The sequence below is a fragment of the Belonocnema kinseyi genome, chromosome 10 (genome assembly GCF_010883055.1).
Source record: "Belonocnema kinseyi isolate 2016_QV_RU_SX_M_011 chromosome 10, B_treatae_v1, whole genome shotgun sequence".
Taxonomy (NCBI): domain Eukaryota; kingdom Metazoa; phylum Arthropoda; class Insecta; order Hymenoptera; family Cynipidae; genus Belonocnema; species Belonocnema kinseyi.
This window is the reverse complement of record NC_046666.1, coordinates 67,428,307-67,444,270: the sequence shown is the minus strand read 5'-3', so window position 1 is coordinate 67,444,270 and position 15,964 is coordinate 67,428,307. Positions and strand designations below refer to the sequence as shown.

The following is a 15,964-nucleotide window of genomic DNA, read 5'->3' as shown; positions in this document are numbered from 1 at the left end:
ATTAATATCCAACATATGGCGATGGTGATGGCGACCGCCACTGGGTAATCATATGGACGTAGTAAACTAATTATCCCATGAATAAGAAGCGTACATTTTCTTCAAGGCCATTCATAGGTCAGACTGACCGCTGGGCTGTCTGCCCACTAGTTTCTTTTTCATAGATACAAAATTAATAAGTCTGAGAATTCGAATGAGTGAGAGCCTGTGTCTTTCGTTCAAGGTTGTTGTGTGCAAGTGAATCTTTGTCAGAACTATTTTATATGGCTTGAAAATGATGCCGCTTATAATGCATATCTAGCCCCTGCTAAGGACGTGTGTATCTGAGTTATTACATTTTATATTTAGATAAGAAATTTAGAGAAATTTCCTAGATGAAAATACACCACAAGTACAGTACTGGCCCAATACAGATTGCCGGATTTTTAGTACTGGCTGGTAATGCTCCGCCGTACTGGCGTACGAAAATGCCGGAGTTAATTTTAAAAATGATAAAAAAGCATTCAGTTGTATTTAGGACTATCCATTCATCAGCATACGACTGTATATCGTCCTTATTTTATTTATAATTACAAAACTGTACATTTTAAACACCCACTATTTATATGCTTTATGAAGATCTAACAAAAAAGTATTTAAAAAATGAATATTAATTTATTGCAAGTACACGGAGAAAAATACATCGCACAATGATATCGCAAAACTTCTATATTGCAAGAAATCGCAATATGATAACGTACAATCAGATCCCGGTTCTTTGTACGATATTAAAATGCACTTATATCACATAAAAATGAAGTTAAATTGTATTGCTGTCGTCTACTACGTCAGCGTTCTTAGCAGCAACGGGAAAAAGGCAGAATATGAGTGAGTTCGAGCTATAAATCGGGACACCAGATTTAAAATAATCACACAAAAAAGTAAAAATTTGCTGCAGGTAAGACCTGCAACGGTTAATGATTAAACATATTTCGGCGAAAGTTTCACTGAGATTAGGAAAATAATTTTGAACTCGTCGACTGTGTCGCGCTGAAGTGAGGAAATTTCGGTAAAACATGTAGAATCAACAACAGAAAACACACACCAAATTTTTTCTTACTGATATATTTCCTCCGAAAGAAATCACATTATTGTAGACGAATTAGAAGTTATTCAATACCATTTAGCAAAAGCTAAGCTTATAAGATGAAAGATTATCCAGGCAAGGTTAAAAATCGGAAATTATCTTCGATTCATGTAAAGTTTATCTGGCAAGGTTAATTTTTGTTTAGGTGAATCTTTCACCTGGAATCGATGTAAACTTTATCTTTAATTTTTTCTGTGATCGTTTGCTGACCACTAGAACCCTCGCGCGATTACAAAAGAAGAAATACAATGTGATAGCGTAATAAACTTACATTTTTACGTTATAGATTGCACAATTATGCGGTATATAATGTAAAAACTTGCAATGTAACATATCACGATTTTGCGCCATTATGATGTGATAATTACGATATATAGCGCAGGAATTACGATATATATTGTAATTCATGCGATATAGTTTTTTCAGTGTATTTTGTCTATAAATCCTACTTATAATGAATACATATTTTAAATTTTTAAACATTATATTACCACAAAAAATTGAAGTTACGGGATTTTGAAATTACATAATATTTATCGGAATCTATCGCCTAGCAGTCGGGATTCTAAACCATTACTTTATTCTTACCGAATTGTAAATCAATAAAAAGCCATCCTCATAAGCTACAGCTCAAAGAAGTTATAACAACAATTTATTATTTCTTTTTTCTTATAAGTTTTTTTTATTATCATACGATATCATACACACGATGACCCATTTTAATCTATAATCCCAAATATCTTCTAAAATACTTTATCTACGAAGAAATGGTTCGGACAAAGGTTGACCAGGTCAGAGAGAGACATTTGACTGTACCATCAATTTTGATCTTGGGCTCAATTTTCAAGGTCAGATGGAGGTAAGACCCTTTTCTTGAATGAGAACCCCTATTTTTTAATGCGGATTTGAAAAGAGCGAGAAATTTCACGTCAAAAATGACCTGTGAAAAAATGGTTTTTGTGACCTTGAAAAGGTAAAAAATTAAGGTCAAATGTCTGAGATACGGTCAGATGCTTTTTTCTGAAATTTTTCGAGTTTTCGGGGTAAACAAACGTTCAAGGTGCTTCACAAAAGTCGATAAAATGTTAAGGTGTACATCACCTTGACCATTATTACCTTCTGTGCCTGGATTAATTTTTTTTGTAGACTCCAGGCTGTGGATTGTTATCGCAACACCCCCCCCCCCCCAACACACCCAGAGAGTAACAATCATTTCGGACAAGATGTAAAGACTGCGACTATGTAGTTACAAAAGTTACAATCTTGACAATGCCACTTCTCTGTAACTAGTTACAAAAAAAGACACTTTGTCCTTACTTTTAGCGTTACCCAGAAACAATGGCGTGGGCGTAGTAAGTTCTTTTTCGTTTGGAGTGCTTCCTTGCCGTGAGTTCCCCTTTCTCCTCACGTTTCGGGTGGTTGATTAACGTGAGTTCCCTTGCCTCTCACGTTTCGGGTGGTTGATTAACGTGAATCCCATTGCCTCTCACCATTGCTACCAGTGTTACAATCAGCTACGGAGTAACTGTTCGAAGTGATTTCCATCTCTCATTGAAATGTAAGTTCAAAAAATCACGTACGATGAGTGCAAAACGTGGCGGATCACCATCTTGTTGAAGCCACATTCTTTGTCCTGTTGCTAAATCAACGTTCTCCAATAGTCTAGGTAAATGGTCCCTTAACAATTTTAAGTAAGGGTATCTGTCAACGTTTCCGTAAAAAAAGTAAAGTCGAATTAAATAGCCATTTACTATTCCTCACTATACCATAACACTCCATCGATTCTGTTGATCCATCTGCCTGTACCAGTGGGGATTTTCGTCCGACAAATAATGACAGTTATGTCTATTAAGCTCTCCGTCGCTGTAGAATCAACTTTCATCCGAGGAAAATACATATTGAAAGAAACTAGGACCTTCAAGTGACCTTGAAAATTGACCTGAAGGTCATGAGGATCAAAGTGGTGACACCTTAACATTTCATCGCAATCTGCAGTCAAAAATAGGGATTCTCATTTAAGAAAAGGGTCTCACCTCCATTTGACCTTGAAAATTGACCTCAAGGTCAAAATTGATGGTACAGTCCATTTTACAGTTTTTGATGACGACATATTTTTAAACGTATTTGAAAATATTTTTAATATTTATACCGTTGGCACAGTACTGTCCCGATCGTTGAGCCAACCAACCGCCAGTACTGCGAGAATGGCGGAGTATTTGTACTGGTAACGCGTGCTAGGCCAATATTGCGCCGGTGGTGAACTCCGGCGGACTTAATTTTCCACTTGGTTTATTATAAAGGCCTGTTTAGTAAATTTGTAATCTACTCGCGACCATGTTACAAACCATTCTTTTTACCCATAAGATATTTGGTGACATAAAATTATGCCACGCGTGTTGCGTCTATTGGACGTAAATCATATGCCACGAGGCTACATCACAAATTAATTCGCATTCCCTTTGCAGAAGAATCGAACGCATTAGCACCTTGTATTTGTGTATCAAGTTATTATTTATGCGTATTGCAGGGGACTGCGGGTGAGGATAGCACCTCGTATACATAAATACACATAAAATATAGTTGTTTTAAAGTATGAAATCCAAATTGCAGCCATCTAAAATATTTTCGGCTTGTGGACACTTGAACAATGCCGAAGTAGCTTTAGTCCAGACATCTGGTACTTTTACACAACGTATTAAGTAAGTAATGCGCATTTTTTCTAAAACGGTTTATTAAGGGGTCCTGATTAAAATTTCAAGTTTTCAAGAAATGACAGCCGTGCGGCCCGCTCCATTGCATTTTAGAGCAAAATTTTCAACACCTAAATTAAACTAAAGGAAATTTCGAAAAAGTTGAAGGCAAAAATATTTCATATCTTCAATAAGTGCCGAGTTATGGTCCTTCAAACAACCCGCATTTTTTTTAAAAGAGGAGAAAACCCCCAATTCGGAAGTGTGTATCTGTACTTTATAACTTTTCAATTTTACAATTTTACAAGAGAAAAAGTTGTAGGACAGGAAATTATGCGCAAATCTAAAAAAATATAATCTTTACTATTCATAGATCAAGAGTTATGATTTAAAAAAAAACTAATTTTCTTGCTATTTTGAGCTGTTTGTAGCCAAAAAAGTTTTTCCAAAACTGCTCATTTCGTACAAATCCTACAGAAAAACGTTAAGGGAATAAATTGTAGAGGAGAACATTTTGCGTAAAATAAAAAAAATCTTTTAGCTCCTATAGGTCATGTGTTACGACCATAAAATGTTCACCCTTTCCATTCGGAAATGTATGTATTGAAAAATGTACTGCGACCGTATTTGAGTTTTTGGTGGCATAAATGCATTTGCAGTTCAACACAAGTACACTTTTTTCTCCTTTTTTGTTAAAAAAACCATCGTTCAACCCTTACTTAAATAATGCGCTTCACTCTAGCAATTGTCCATATTATATGTGTTGGATTTGTCAACATTACTTCTCGATATTTGCTGTCGAAATAAAATGAAAAAATATATAAATTAACTGTTTTTACATTGTTTATTTATTATTTTTAAAAAATGTTATTAGAGGGATTAGTTTTATAACGTTGTATTATTTTATGTTAAGAATGTCAAAAATTGATGAACTTATCATCGCAGAGGAAACAATTATTGTTAACTGTTGACAATAAAAGAATATGTGAACAAATTAATTACGTAATAATTCAAGTGACCACTTACGTAGCTTCATCGAGAAGCGAAGTATTTTGATAAAACTAAACACGACTAATATGTCCTGAAAAATACGTCAAAAGTGTTCAACGTTGGGAGGCCATAACTTATGACTTATTGGGGCCAGATCATTGCATTTGTTTAGAATTACTGGAAAACGCATCAAATTTAATTGAAGCGTTGACCATTTTTTGGAAAATTAACAGGTTCTAAAGTACAGATACAAAGTTCAGAATTGGGTTTTTGTCAGAATTTCCTCTAGTTTAATTTTGGTGTTGAACATTTAGCTCTAAAATGTAATGGGGCTGGTCAGTTTATCCAAACGCCAATTTTGTACATTTTTTCAGAATTATCTCCGGAACGCACGGGTGTCTTTTATAGAAAACTTGAAATTTTAATCAGGACCACTTAATAACCCGTTTAGAAAAAAAAGCATATTACTTACTTCATGCGGCAAAAAGCCCTTTTTTGTGCCAAATGCCTAGATTACTTATCACAGTTAATTTAACTGCAGGTACAACTCACTCTAAAAAACATTGAATTCGATGCACATTTGAGGATCGACGTTTAACAGCAAGATAAATGGAAGACATTTCTTTATATTGCCGTTATGCGTAGGTGCGCAGGAATATTGACATTGACGACTTGTAAGTTATCACGTACCTGTTTTGACCAATGAATAGCAATAACTATAAACGGTCCCCAACAATGGGGTCCGTAAACTACGGCAACTAAGTGCACACGTGTCGACTGCTTGCAAAGCTGAACGCACACATGAATATTTAAATTATGATTACAACTACCTGCATTCTTTGCTCCCACTCCCCCTGGAACACGCATCTTTCTTCTGTTTCTCTGCCTTCTCCCCTATATAACTCTCGTGTTCACTTGTAGAATTATTATTATTGGGATGACCACCTAGAAAACTCACTCTAGCTACTTAAATCTTCGGCTTGTATCTTACATTTTACGAGCTCGTTGGAAGAAGGATAGTAGTTAGAAGCCGTGGCTTTAACTACTTATCTATTGGTAGTGTAAAGCAAATCAGCTTCATAAATCGTCATATTATATCCTTTGTTAGGCTAACAATTTGTCTGTTCGTTGTTCCCTGATGATCTTGATGGCAACACATGCGGTAAGCAAGAGGTATTTGTTTTATCTGCATCTGCGACCCCGGCGCCGACGTGACGACTCGCAAGGTCGAGCTTACACGAAATACCTGCTCCGCATCTGTTTTTGTTATTTTTCAATCAATGCATAGTGAATTCAAGAGGTTAAAACGTGCCTGCAGTTCAGGGTGAAGGTGTTTTTGCAGGGTAACTAAGATAGGGCAAGGCATGATGAAGCTTCTTGATAAGAAAGAAATGCAGAAAAATGTTTCTATGGAATTAGACAAAGGAAAAATTATGAAAATAAGTAGAAACAGAAGGACCTGACCATTGAAAGTCTTCAAGTGGTTCGTTGCTGCGGGTAGTAAAAGAGCGTATTAATATTATGAGCGGGGACACACACATTTGATGAGTGTATATTCAGACATTAGGAAATGTGCGAATACTCCATTAATTTTGAAATACATTTAAAATATTGGATGTGTACTGTTCAGCCGAATGAGTTTTTACGTAAACTGGCTATCGTATAATGAGTATTCAGCAGTGTTTTACGGAGACCATTAATTGAAACGAGTCATCTATACAAACTGTGAATAACACGACGCAATACGACTTACCAGTAGATATCACCTTTACGGCAAAGAATCAACATGCAGATATTGCCATCACGGGATATCCAGTTACTGGCCAGTTGAACGACTAACAGAGGATTAAAAAGAACCAAAAACATTTCCCACGTGTCGTGGAGTCCAGCCGAGCAAGGATCCGATTGGCGAAGGTCGTTCAATGCCGTCCGTCCCGACTGGATTCAGGTCTTTTTCTCGATGCCATTGTGTACAATATCCATACGAGGATTAAACAAAAGGATTGGCAAATCAAAAAGCTCAAATTGAAACTTATCATTCTAATTTGTGAATGATCTTTAATTATTCATCTTAACTGTTCATTATGTCAGAGTATTCTAACAAGTGCCAAGTTCTTCAATGATATAAGTATTAGATTCACTCTTTAAACGATCTGTACTGTAATAAAATACTTTAAAATTTAGTTATTTTTAACGAACGTACTGGAAGTTTATTCAATTAAGTATCATTAAATTTAGCATATTGTTGATTAACTTTCATGTAGAATTGTCATGTATAATTTAGGGTTGGCCGAAATGTTTTGTTCGAAAGACCTCAGGTCATAAAAAATTTCAAATGGATGCCAGTAACTTTCAGGGGAATCTACAGAATAAAAATAAAATAAAGTGAGTCCATCAACGATAAAGCTCAAAATTTAAAAAAAAAGTTAATTTTCACACTTATGTGCAAACCTTTTCTATATTTGACAAGTTCAAGCATTCAAATAAGTAAATTTCTTTATGCAGAATTCAACTTATACACATACTGTACAGAATTAATCAGCGATATTTATCCCAAAAAATAGAAAAAAATGTAGTAGAAAATGCATTTCGTCACTTTAAGTTCAAGTATTCCTGAAAAATCGTATTAATAAAACTTTGTCTACTGATTAATAGATTAAAATATTATTTTTGTTCGATGACGAATAGAGACCGTTCAATAGATTATTGATCATGAATGAAAGATCGTCTCAAAACTCACTTGGTGTGCTAATATGCAATTTTTGAATGTCCAGGAACCAATAATAGGCATTTATTATACTCATGTTTTCGTCGAGAAAGAACATAATGCAAAAGTGCAATCAATTTATAAGAATGGAAAGAAGTAAATAAAAATGGAATTGGAAAAATAGAGACTGATTTCTGTATCTGAAGGAATTTAGATCTAGGATGAATTTAGCAGACGAGTACTCAGCGCTCAGTGCTCCAACCAGAATTAAAGTGCTACCTACAGTTTTGCTTGGAATGGGATTGGAGCAATTTAGGAATCAGTCCTTATTTACCAGTTCTTAACACAGAATTACTGAACAAAATCTTTGATGTCTGGGATATACTTTGAAATTTCCAATACTCAAAATTTGCTTGGAAATCTGCATTTTTCAAAGTGAGTGTAATGAGATTTTATGCAGTAAATAGTTTCTGTTATCTTGATTCAGAATTAAATACGGATGATTTCTCATCTATAATTAATACGGAAGCATCTGAAACAGCTGATACATGGACGAAGTAAATTTTTCCAGTTCATAAAAAATCGTGATTTTTTATTATGAAGAGGAGTCACAGCCTCAATGCAGGTTTCCATCAAACAAAAATAATATTTTAGGCCGAATCTAAAGGTGCTGACAATCCGTACGATATCGCTTTTTTTGTCTTCTCAAATATAAGAAATATTTTTATTGGATTGTGAAAGTTTTTCTCTTCAAATTTTGAGTTTTATCGTCGATGAGCTTACGATATATATATATTTTTTTTCTCGAAAAAAATGTCGGTCCACTCTAAATTGCAATAAAAATTACCCTTGCGGTGTGAATGCTACACAGTCAAGTAGGGTACTGAGTCCCGATCATTTGAGATAAAAAGTGCCGGTCACTTGGGATACAAGGTGCCCGCTTCTCAGGGTACGAAATAAAAAATTTCATTCAACGCACAATCATCTTGCTCTTGACTTCTTAAAATATTTTTTAAGATTTGAAATAGCAATGTCTAAATGCACTGTTTATTATTTTGACAGCTTTGCTGATCGTACGCTTTAGAAGGTGCTTCGTTCGCACTTTGTAAAATTGAGCCGAGCTGATGGCTTACGTTCATACCTACGATTTTTCAGACAATGTAAAGACCCAAATAAGAAAAAAGGTGGCTTGGCTCGCTCTCCGCGTAGGGCATGCAAAAAATCTCAGTTGCGATTAATTAATTTGAAGAGTTGATGTCTGTAACAATATTGTGTAACGTGCTTTGAGGTTGTCTTATTCCGTAAACTCATAAATTTTAAACATTAAAACTGAATCTTCTTCGCTGATTCAAGTTGACCCGAGTCCCTAGTTAACCTCTGGAGTAAACTAATAAAACTGATTTTTCGTACCCCACCTACTTATTCGGTATTTCATACCCCACGCACTCGGCATGTCTTACCCCAAGTTCGAGAGATATCTGAATCACTATCAAGGTACAGTAAACACCGTTATAATTTTACCTGCAACAAAATATACCCTCAAGTTTTTACTGTGTAGTAATTTCGGTAGAATATTATTTTATTTTAGGGATTGTTCTCAAAATAAACTTGGAAAAATTCTATATTTATTTCGATCATTATTCCAGTGTTAAAGGATTTTTTTCAGAAATAATTCCGGAAAAATGTACTAATGATTTCGGTAAATTCTTTTGTTCTTTCTCAGTTTATGAGAAAAGCTACCAACTAAAATGATCTATTCCATTTCCAGCTATTTCTAAACCTGTACTGGCGAAAGTACTAAAAAAATTCAAATTCTCAACATTTTTGAGGAATTTCTAGCTTATTCCGAAAATTTGTGTACCCAATGGAAATATTCCCTACAAAAAGAATAATTTCCCTCAAATATTTGAGTAATTGATTATTATTTCAAGTAATTTTTCTCTTTATATTGGTCAAATAACTTAAAAAGTGTAAAATTTTTCAAAACGTCATTGGGTTTCTCTATTCCCTAAGACATTGGGAATCTTACCATACATAATATAAACCTTTAAAAATAATAATTTTGAACAAATATTGGAAAAAGTGTTTACCTAATTTTTCCTATTGTATTTCAGAATATTTTCCTTTTTATACTGATAAAATTACTTAAAAAATGCAAAAATCCCCGAAACTTCTTGGGATTTCTTTAATCGGTTAGCCATTGGGAAATTTTCCATACATAATAAAAATTACCAATTTATGGGAAAATAATTTTTCCTATAAAAAAAAGGAATTTCACCTACAACACTTTTGGGAATTTTTCCAATTTTTTTGACAGTATATAAAACATAGATACAATATTTAATGCACATGAACATGGACGTTACATGCCGTTCGCAAATATTACACTGAGAGAAATGAGGTAAACCGTTCATGATATTCGATTTAAAAATTTGTCACAACAATTTATAGATCTTAACCTGTAAAATATAGATATTAAGTGTTATAATATGGGATTTTTAAATTAACATCTAAATTTCACGGCACAATATCTACGGCTGCGGTCTAAAATCTTATAATCCAAGATCATAAAGGCTATAATCCTTTTTTCTCAGTTTAGTGCTAGCACTATACTTGACCGGTTAGTTTCACAGAAAATTCCTTAATAATAGTCAATGCCGAACATAAAAATGAATTTAAAATACTTCAGTTTGAATATAAAGCGAATGGAAAAATGTATGCTTCTACCTCTAAAAACAAAAGGAAAAGCTTGGAAAAACCTTAATACATATAGAAACGAGTTAAAATGACTCGTATTTGTTGATATTGCTGGTAGCTCGAGTCCTCGACCTTGTCGAGGTCTTCTACCTGCTGCGTCAATGACCGAAATGTATGACGCAAGCTGAAGCAAAAGAATAAATACCGTACTGTTGACTATTTTTTTTTAATTCCAGGATGCGTTCACTGCACCTAACACGGATGAGCTTGAATCAGCTTGAACTGAAAGGTCGTTGTCCACATTCTGTATTTTGGAATCAATCTCGACGATCGAAATTCAAAATGTTCACATTGATATTCCGAACTTATACGCATACGCATTACGCATAGTATAATAATTAATATTTTTCAAGTTTCTCGGATTGGATTACTGGTAGTTTCTTTTAAAAACTTTTAAGAGTGATTCGAGAGAAATCGACTCGTGCTTGACCGCGTGAGTCACAGGGCACATACCAAGTACTTACGTATGAGCGCACATAGGAACGAGTATTATAAGTATTTACACGATTATCGGCAGTCGTCCAGTACTGTATTTGAAGGTGAGTTTTGAATACTACTTCCTTGGAATGAAAGAGTAAAAGAATGCATGGACGCATCTCACATATTGTTTGTATATGCGTATCAGTTATTCAAGATCTCGTAATTCTTAAGCTTTAAAGTAAAATATTTCAATTACATAATTGATTTATATAATATCAAACTAAAGCTGGCTTTGTAGATTGCATAGTAGAAAAAGAGCCAAAAGTTATGAATGACGCAAGTCACATACATGTATGCTTCATTTACAATGAGAAGTATATAGCATATGAAGAATTTTATTGTCAGAGAAGACTTTTAAAATGATTCATTTGTATGTATTGGAGGAAGCTTTTTTCCATTAACGTACATAAATTAAACTTACTATATTTTACATTGATTTTCATGTACATTTGCAGCAAATTTTGTATCTGTGTTATATATACATAAAAAGCTTGTCTTTTTCTTGTACGGGAATAGAAAAACTTCCAATACGTAAATTACAAATGACTGAATTCGTCTTTTATAACAGTGTTCTTAGACCTAATTATAGCATAAAGGACCGAACAAATTACATGTGCAAAAAAGGTATTGAAAGTTTATGGCATCTAAAAATAACGCACAGGTTTTGCAGATGACCAGTAATAAAAGCAAAAAGAGATTGTACAATCATTTCGGACTTTTACGACTGGTGAAACCGGCCGGGCGGGCCACCCGATCAGCCCTTCGTATTTCGGAAACGACTGTTTCGAAATCCCAAGACGCATTCTTTCGCGACCTTGCCTCATTCCTGAAATAATGGCGTGATGTCAATGAATTTGGCGCCACCACTAGTCTTACATATCTGACGACCTCAGGTTTTGAATGCATACCTACCTTTTCAGAAACCGGTACGCATAAACCTCGTACCATCCACCTTTCTCTGATCGTGTTCTCCCACCCCCCTTGACACTCTCCTTGTATCAGAACACCCTGATACCCACTGCAGCTATATATAGACCTCGTACAGATAAGCTCAATTCTATTAATAGCATTGTGTGCTGTATTCTTATTTTTTCCGCTCGATTATTTGCATACACGGTACATATCTCACCCTCCTTCAGTCCCTATCGCATATGTCCTGCATTTAAAAGGCCTTCCTTATACATTAGTGGAAAAAGTATACTTTATCGCTACGGAAAGCTTTTGTAATCAGTTATCGATTGTAGAAATACGTTGGTAAAGATTAAGAGACCTAACTTTGGCCCCAATAAAAAGTCACTTCGTTACACCATGCTAAGAATGTGAAAAATAAAATTCGAGACTCCTGATGTGCAAAATATTACGTGGAAGTACATGAATAAATTCCAATCCATATTCGGTTTCTGTATTGGTGCCTTCGATTACATGTGGGGTCACTGAACGTCCTCTGAGCTCATGATGAACCAGATGCTTTTACGAAACAATTAGCTTATCTTGTTTTTATACTTACGTAAAATACACACATAATTAAACAATTTTTTTCATCTTTGACATTGCAAAACAATAGAAAACCTTGAGAAGTTACAAAATGGACAAATCTCACTAAATCCTGAATTATCATTTGTGTTTGATGGGAAAGTATTTGAAAAGTTTTTAATTAATTTACTGTTGGCAGGGCAGTGATGATAAGTTTGAGACTGTAGTAAGTTTTAGAAAAAGTTGACTTAAACATAATAAATCAAGTATGAACTTTTCTTTATTTTTCAAATATGACTCTTGAGACTCCAAAAAAGCATGTTTAGCCATTAAAAGCAGTTTATGTTTGATTCGGTATATTTAAATTGACTTTATCCAAAATGTACTACTGTTCCAAATCTACCGTCTTTCCCTTCATTGTTATTTAATTTTCTTTATTATTTATCATTCATAATTTATTATGCATTGGCCACTGCACTAGTGATTCCTGACAATTTCCTGCTGCAGATCAATGTTACCACTTCAGATCTGGTATTTGTGAAAACAGAAAGGACTCATACGAAACCGGATGACGCCAGCAGAAAATTTACAACTACCTGCAGTGATACACAAAGGAACGCTTGGCGTATTCTAGCTCCGGGATTCGCATTCTCAACATTTACTTCGATTTTAAGACCTTTATCGCCGAGTTCCACTTAATCGTCAACATGCACAGTGATTTTATTGTTCAAAAAAGCATACTTTCAAGGTAAATTGAAAAATTTGCGCAACCCAGGCAATGATATAAAAATAAGAGTGATGTGTTTCAAGACTCTCTTTATTGTTTTCTCGACAATTGAATATAGAATAAATATACTCTTTTGCGTCAAGCATCATAAAACTAAATTTTAATATTTTCGTTATAAGTTGCATCTACTATATTAATAAAATTGTTGATAAAAGCGCTTGATGTTTGGTGCAGAGAAAAATTGGTGCTCATTTTGCAGTTGTAATAGAAGCTGAATTGCCTTTATTGATGTGGCAAGTTAAAGAGGGAACTGTAATAGGCATCAAATAGAGTGTTTGAATTATGCCAAGTAGTGACAGCGTGCATGACGGTTGAGGGTGTGCGGATGCTGATATTATGTCTCCAAGAGGAAGTTCCTCATTGGACACACAGGACGTACAACACTTCTAGTATATTCGTAAACATCCCGTTCTCATCGCAGCAGATGAATCTCGAATATTTATTTCTAATGTATATTTAAATAGAACAATTTCTGATAAAGATGCAGGGAATATAATACGTACATTATATGGCAGTACCATATAACAGATAATTATTTCCAGTTTTGCAAAATTTAAAAGAGATATTGATCTATTATTGGTTTTTTGGAGCCTGAAGATTTTCCTTTTAGGTTATCAAGGAAGCCAGAACAAGTGTATTCAGGTATATTCTCTCAAAATGCGTGCAGTCACAAGAGGTGACAGTCTACAGTCTGCCCGGCTGTATATTATATTTTAGCAAGTAGAAAAGGCTTGCGTGTGGTCAGACATAGTGAAAAATTGTCCTCAAGTGACATATGAATGGTTTCTATGATGAAATAAGTTCTTTTAAATTGTACATAAATAATTTATTTTATCGTATTTAGTTCCTTTTTTAAAATTTAGTTTTAATTAGATATAATTCGAATCTTTTTATTATTAAAAATTGTTTTCAAAATCCTTACTTGTACAACAGTTATGCAATTTTCAAAAGGCAAATTATGGACAAATAACACTAATCTCTACTACTTTCAAATTTTGATTTCGTAGAAATTAGAAGATCAATATTTTTTAGTAAACAAATGCAAAATTCTCAAAGAACTTTAGGATTTGCTGGATGATGTTTTTTCATATTGTAGGTGGCACATATAGTTTTTAAATATAAAATGTAAACCTTTTAAGAATTTGTATAAGGCAATATCGGAAGTCGTATGAGTAATAGTTTCTTCATATCGTTCGCGATAGAGTTCAAGTGTTACGAAAGCTGACAACTGGTTATGCTTTACAGTGGTTACGACTTGCATTGTAAACTGCTCCGAAACGAAGTAACGCCCCAAAATGATCAATCACTCTTGCGAAGCTTCTACCCTGATTACATAAAAAGTTAACGACGCGTAGCTTTGTAATATTTTTCAATTAAATCGGGTGGTATGTAATGAATGTTTCACGCCAATAAATTCATGACCTACATCGATTACTGAGCGTACTTTATGCGTTTCATATAAAAAAATCAACTTGAAAATGTTTTAATACCATTCATTCAAATATTGTAAGTCCGTAAGATATTATATGTGTGGCCAGCCAGTTTGATATTGAATACTATAAGCTACATATTTGGAACGCAAGGTGTGACTTTGAGACAAAAAGTAACAATTCCTTTTTTCAAAATCCTTGAGGTGAAACTGCAGTGAAGAAGTTGGCCAACAAATATTGTGTCAGAGCAGTTTTCGCGTGATACATAAGTGAGTTTAAATCTCGTTTCGAAATATAGAAACTTGTAAATAATGGTACTTTTTTTTAAAAATAATATTCTTTTATGCAAATTTCAAATTCCCATATCTTTTTATATGATTTTTTTATTTTAAGAGTCATGCCAAATTGAGGAGTCTATAATATTGATGAAAAATATGATCCTACTTTTCAAACATTAGTTGTTTTATTATAGGAAATTTTGGAAACTGTAAGAAGTTACTAATACTCAGAAGAAGGAATGTATATGAGATATGCATTATCAGAAATTGATCTTTTAGCGCCCTGGGGGATCTTAATGAAGCATCGATAGTTGCTTGATAGATAATTGACGTCGGCCACGGTGCAAGTCCGCGTTTTCATCGATATGCCAAGCAATGGCCTCGAAAAGAAAAGTCAATGCGACTCACCAATAGGATAAGCACAGTACTTGTAGCTGTACGTCCGAAGGATATACCGTTCGCCATCTCTTTCTCTCTCTCTCCTTCGTCCTTATCCTACTAGATCATCTTGAAGACCTGGTGTGACCTCGCCGTGATTAAGGCTGATGAATACAACTAGATTCCATAAAATCGGTTAACACAAAGCTCCATCAAGCCTCCTCATCTCTCGATCGTCCATCGGCGCAGTGGTACATCGATGGTCAATTGATATTTTGAGGTCGGCTGATTAAATTCGATCAATAGCCGGCAGAGCCTCAAGGTTAAACTTTGAGTGATGGAAAGTGTATATAGAAGAAATGAGGAAGAATAAGAAGCAGCAGTAGCAGGAAGAACAGCAGCTATTCTCAAATCTTCTGTGGGTGTTGAAAAATTTGAAGGACAAGGTCACAATGATGATGGTATAGAAAAATATGACGAAGGACTAGAAGCAAAGAAATTGCGTGTGCGGATTTCGAAAACGCGGTATCAATAAACTTTGCGAATAATATGTGCGGTCCTGACCGTCGCACAAGGCACGGGCAACTGACAACGACTGTGAACGGCTCCATGCCGCTCACAGCTGATTCAAGTCGTTCCCTCTTTCCCTCTCCTAGGTACGTAGGACACACAAGTCAAGGGCTTATATTTCTAACACTGCATCAAGACAATGTATGGCCAATGGCCATCCATATAATGTCAGTTTATTTGGACTCTCAGAGCAACACGATACTTCGTATTTCTAGTTTGAAAGTTTCAAAACTATTTATTATGCAACATCTACATATGCCGGTGAATGTTTGAGCTACTGGGTTGATGAAATTTATGG

General features: G+C 34.6%; 1 protein-coding gene across 1 annotated transcript in view; it reads right to left on the bottom strand.

Moving 5' to 3' along the window:
- Positions 1-15,687, bottom strand: part of LOC117182052 — a 22,897-nt gene extending 7,210 nt beyond the window's left edge. Inside the window, exon 1 of the mRNA XM_033375075.1 lies at positions 15,127-15,687. Coding sequence (XP_033230966.1) covers positions 15,127-15,183 — 57 coding nt within the window. The 5' untranslated portion in view covers positions 15,184-15,687. The remainder of the gene's footprint in view (positions 1-15,126) is intronic.
- Positions 15,688-15,964: the final 277 nt, after the last annotated feature.